The 4334-nt window shown below is 49.4% G+C and overlaps 1 protein-coding gene across 1 annotated transcript; it reads right to left on the bottom strand.

Annotated features, from left to right (window-relative positions):
- Nucleotides 1–256: 256 nt before the first annotated feature.
- On the bottom strand, nt 257–4101 carry SMIM12 (small integral membrane protein 12). Its single transcript, XM_028738971.2, has 2 exons — nt 3978–4101; nt 257–1223 (listed from the first exon to the last, which is right to left on the bottom strand). The coding sequence occupies exon 2, from the start codon at nt 1207–1209 to the stop codon at nt 928–930; it is 282 nt and encodes a 93-aa protein (XP_028594804.1). The 5' UTR covers nt 1210–1223; nt 3978–4101; the 3' UTR covers nt 257–927.
- Between the last annotated feature and the right edge of the window lie 233 nt (nt 4102–4334).

Below are 4334 nucleotides of genomic sequence, written 5' to 3' on the forward strand. Positions count from 1 at the left end.
CTCCACTCCAGGGATGGAGCCTGTAGCCCTCCACATTTTACAAACTATGTTGGCTGGGAGTGACCTAAAGGGCCACAGCTTCTCCACCTCCACACTATCCCTCTTCCCTTCTTCCCTTCCCATCCCTCCCACACACGCCTAACATTGCTCTTTTTACTTTGACTCTGACCCTCCAGATATAGTAGGACTGCTGCTTCCAGCAACCTTAACCAACACAGCCAATGGTCAGCTACCTACAGGAAATGAAAAGGCCTGATATTTTCCAAACTATTTATTATTATTTTTCAGTTTCAACAGCAGGCCCATGTCCAAGAAGTCAGCAGACACACACACAAACACACCTCCCCAAATCCCGCACATGGAAATTGCTCAGAAAAAGAGATGTATCTTTGCCCAAGTAGCAGCAGTGTGGAGCTCAGTTGCCACGACATGTGGCAGTTACTGCTCCTCTAGCACCCAGAAGTGTTGAACAATCTTTAAGGTCCCTCATCCTAAAGTGGTCTCCAAGGGCACCAAAGCAAGGATTGAGGGGGGTGGTACCATATTTCAGAGGTGCTCTTTTAAAGTGAAATCCTGCCTTTGCCAGCATATGGCAAGAGAAAGGGGATCCTGCCTTGTCCTGGCTGAACCTTCGCCAAAGACTGCAGGGGTAGTTCCATCTCTTGACCGATAACCTCCAAGGAGAATTGGTCATTCTGCTGCCAAGGCAAGAAGTGCAGAGTCACAAAGTCTGCCCTCCACCTCCAATGGATCTCAGTGGCTTCAGCAATCCTCCAATGGAAGCAAAAGTAGGATGAAGCTGGTGAGATTGGTGGAGAAGTCATTGGCTGGGTTCGGTGGGCTCAAAAAATGACAAAACCAGGAAACTAACAATCAAGACCGCATGGAACCAATCAAAATCCCCACCCGTCAAACAGGACAGCTCTGCTAGTTCTTCTCAGGACGGTTCCGGTTGAGCACAGCTTTGGGAGCAAATTCCAGCTTGTCCTTGAGGCTGACCACCTGGGTGAGGTCCTTTCCTGCACTCTCCTGAAGCTTGCGGTCTTCGCGCCTCTCCGAGATGCTCTTCTCATCCTCAGGTGGCTGAGGGGGTGGCTGGCCACGGATGAACCACTCAAGGTGGTAGCCCACCGCCCCGACCACAAAGGCCACAGGGAAGGTGACGTAAGGGGCGTAGGCCCGCACTGTTGCCCACAGAACCGGCCACATGGCTCCTGCGGGTCCTGCAGACATGAAAGGAGAGCATGTGAGTTAAGCGTTCTTATCCAGATCCTGTCTTCTAGACCAGTGTTTCCCAACCTTGGGCCTCCAGCTGTTTTTGGACTACAACTCCCATCATCCCTAGCTAGCAAGACCAGTGGTCAGGGATGATGGGAATTGTAGTTCAAAAACAGCTGGAGGCCCAAGGTTGGGAAACACTGTTCTAGACGTAAAAGGAATGAGAGCTTAAGCAATCTCTACAAATACTTTTTGGTGGTGCTCCTGGTGCTGGCTTTTAATAGCAGGGGCTAAGCAGCCATTTTCATAGATCAATGGGTATTTTTATGGTCAGAGTTGGATTCCGGGGGAGTAGGACAAACAAGGACAGCCTGATTGTTCTTTAAAAAAATTAACTCTACAAATGAACCTGCAACAAAAGGTTGCACTGTGGAGAGCTACACCTTCTTCCAGGATATTCTATCCCTGCTCCTTTACAGTTTCCCACCCTCAACGGTCAACCAGCATTCCATGCCCACTAAGCGTGTTCAGCCTTCACTAGGATACTTGGGGCGGGGGCGTTCCCCATGGTTTTCCCCCTCTTTTTCTTTTCTTTTCTTTTTTTTTTTTTTTTTTTTGGTTCTTCTGAAAACTTTTGGGTCCCCCAAAGACAGCCTAGTCCCTCCCTCTTGCATGCGGATGATGCCATTTCCCTGTATCCGTATCTGGCACTCAGATAATAGAGATTGATAATACAATTAAGCCTTTAAGATGCCACAAGACTCTCTTGTTTTTACTTGATTGCTGTTTGAAGTGCTGTCACCCACCCTGGCCTCGCAGTTTGCAGAGAGCTGGAAATAAAAATGAATTTATTTATCTAGAGCAGAATTACCATCTCCAGCATAACTCGTAATTCACAAACATACAGAAGCTGTTCAATGCATCTTCCTGCCCTCCTTCTGGGCTGGTCTGAAGCATCTGGCTGGCACCTGGCCAAGCCCACCTCTTCTCAAGAAGGCTGTTCACACATTCAGATAGGTTAATCCTCAAGTATCAATCAAACACACACACACACACACACACACACACAAATTCACTTGATTAGATCTTTTGGTAGCTTACACTGGTTCTCAACTCTGCCAGTTTAGGATTCCCCAAGAAGGCAGCAGCAACATGCCTACTTAACCAAAGAAATTTACTGTTTAAGAATAAAATATTTACCACCAAAAATTTAAGCACTCTACAGTTTTGTGGGACAGAGTTGAATGGATTTCCACAAGTTTACATTAGGGTAGCAAACTCTGTCCTACTAAGGCTTATCAGGATTCTTCCCCTTAACTTGAGTCAAGGCTTCAGTAGAAGGCCTTTCCTTCCGAATAACTCCGGGGCCACATTCACACTATGCATTTAAAGCACTATGATACACTTTAAACAGTCATGGCTCCCTGCAATGAATCATGGGAGCTGTAGTTTGTTAAGAGTGCAAAGAGTTGCCAGAAGACCCCCTATTCCCCTCAAAGACCTACAATTTACAGAGCGGTTTAACAGTCAATCCCTCTTCAAAGGGAACTCTAGGAATTTCAGCTATGTGGGGGGAATGGGGGGGGAGGGATTGAGATCTCCTAACAACTCCTTACAATTCCCAGAATTCTTTGGGTGAAGCCATAACTTCCTTTTTTTTAAAGTGGCATCATAGCACTTCAAATGCACTTGTGGGATTCTTTATTTACTGAATTCATATTGTGCCCTTCCTCCCCAAGGAGGCACCTAACACAAAAAGCAAAGGACATTCTAGAATAGTTTAAATATTCTATTAAAAAAACAGCTACAGTTAAAATAATTCTTCCATCCAACGATCTCTCAGGGTTGCCAGATTAAGGTGGCCAGAATGAGGGGTTTCCAGTCCAACCTCATCCACACCAGGACTTCTGGGTGGGAAGCGGGGAGGGGAACCCTAACCCTGCACGTTGTCCCTGCAGGGGGGGAGAAAGGACTTGGCAAGGTCAGCAGAGGAGCTTCTTGCTCACTTCCAAAGTGTTTCAGCGCCATCTGAATCCACCTCCCCTACACACATACCCAGTACCGGATTTACATATAAACTAAACAAGCTATAGCTTAGGACCCCACTCTCTTGGGGGCCCAAAAAAAAATTTAAAGGGGGGGAAACCTAGATGTACATTTTCAAAATATAAGATAAAAAGCAATTAAAATAAAACCTACATACAGCAATAGTGTTTTGTGTAGGCTCATATGATGTAAGTAATGGGCCACGCCTGCTAGCCGGCTCCCTAAATTACTTTGATAACATATTTTGTTATGTGCAAATGGCTTTAGATACCTATTAGGTCCATAAATTACCACATAGCATATATTCAACACAAAAAACAGTGACAATTTGTTGTTGACAAAGGACAGCTGGACATTTAAAGGGCCCCATTACCTTCAGTAGCTTAGGGCCTCATCAAACCTAAATCCGGCCCTGCACACACCCCACCTCCGAAACACCCACCCACCCCACCGACTGCAGTCTCGCCAAACTCCTAAGGCCCAACTCTTTCCCCCATTGGGCCACAGCGATGCCATGGGAGCGGCCTCTGGGATCTGGGGTTACCAGCGTCGGCTTCAGCACACTCAGGTCCCCCACCCTGCGCACCCCGGAACCACCTGGCCGGGGACCCTAAGCCTGGGTGTCCATCTGGCACCAACGCGAGCGCGCACGGAGGGCGCCGGCTGCTTTCCCCTCCTGCTCCCGACGCCGCTCCACTGAGCCCCCGACTCACCTCCGCCGCCACTGAGCCAGGCCGCCCTCCCGTCCTGCTTGGACTTGATCCGGCGCGCCGCCGCCGTGCGCCCTGCCTGGCCGCCGCCTCCTTCCCCGGCCCTGGCGCTCGCTTCCTGCCGCAGCTCCATTGGCCGCCGCGCTTCTCCTCCCGCCGGCGCTCATTGGCGGCCCTCGAGGAGGAGGAGACCAGGCCGGCCGGAGAGGAAGCGGAGCCGAGCCCGAAACGGCCGCTGGAATCGGGGCTCCACCGGGCGGACCTGGTTGAACCTCAGAACCTCTTCTCTGCGGCGCACAGCCTCGCAGTGCAAACGTACCACCACCTTTATGGTGTTACTATAATTCAGATGATATCTGA

The sequence above is a fragment of the Podarcis muralis genome, chromosome 7 (genome assembly GCF_964188315.1).
Source record: "Podarcis muralis chromosome 7, rPodMur119.hap1.1, whole genome shotgun sequence".
Lineage (NCBI taxonomy): Eukaryota > Metazoa > Chordata > Lepidosauria > Squamata > Lacertidae > Podarcis > Podarcis muralis.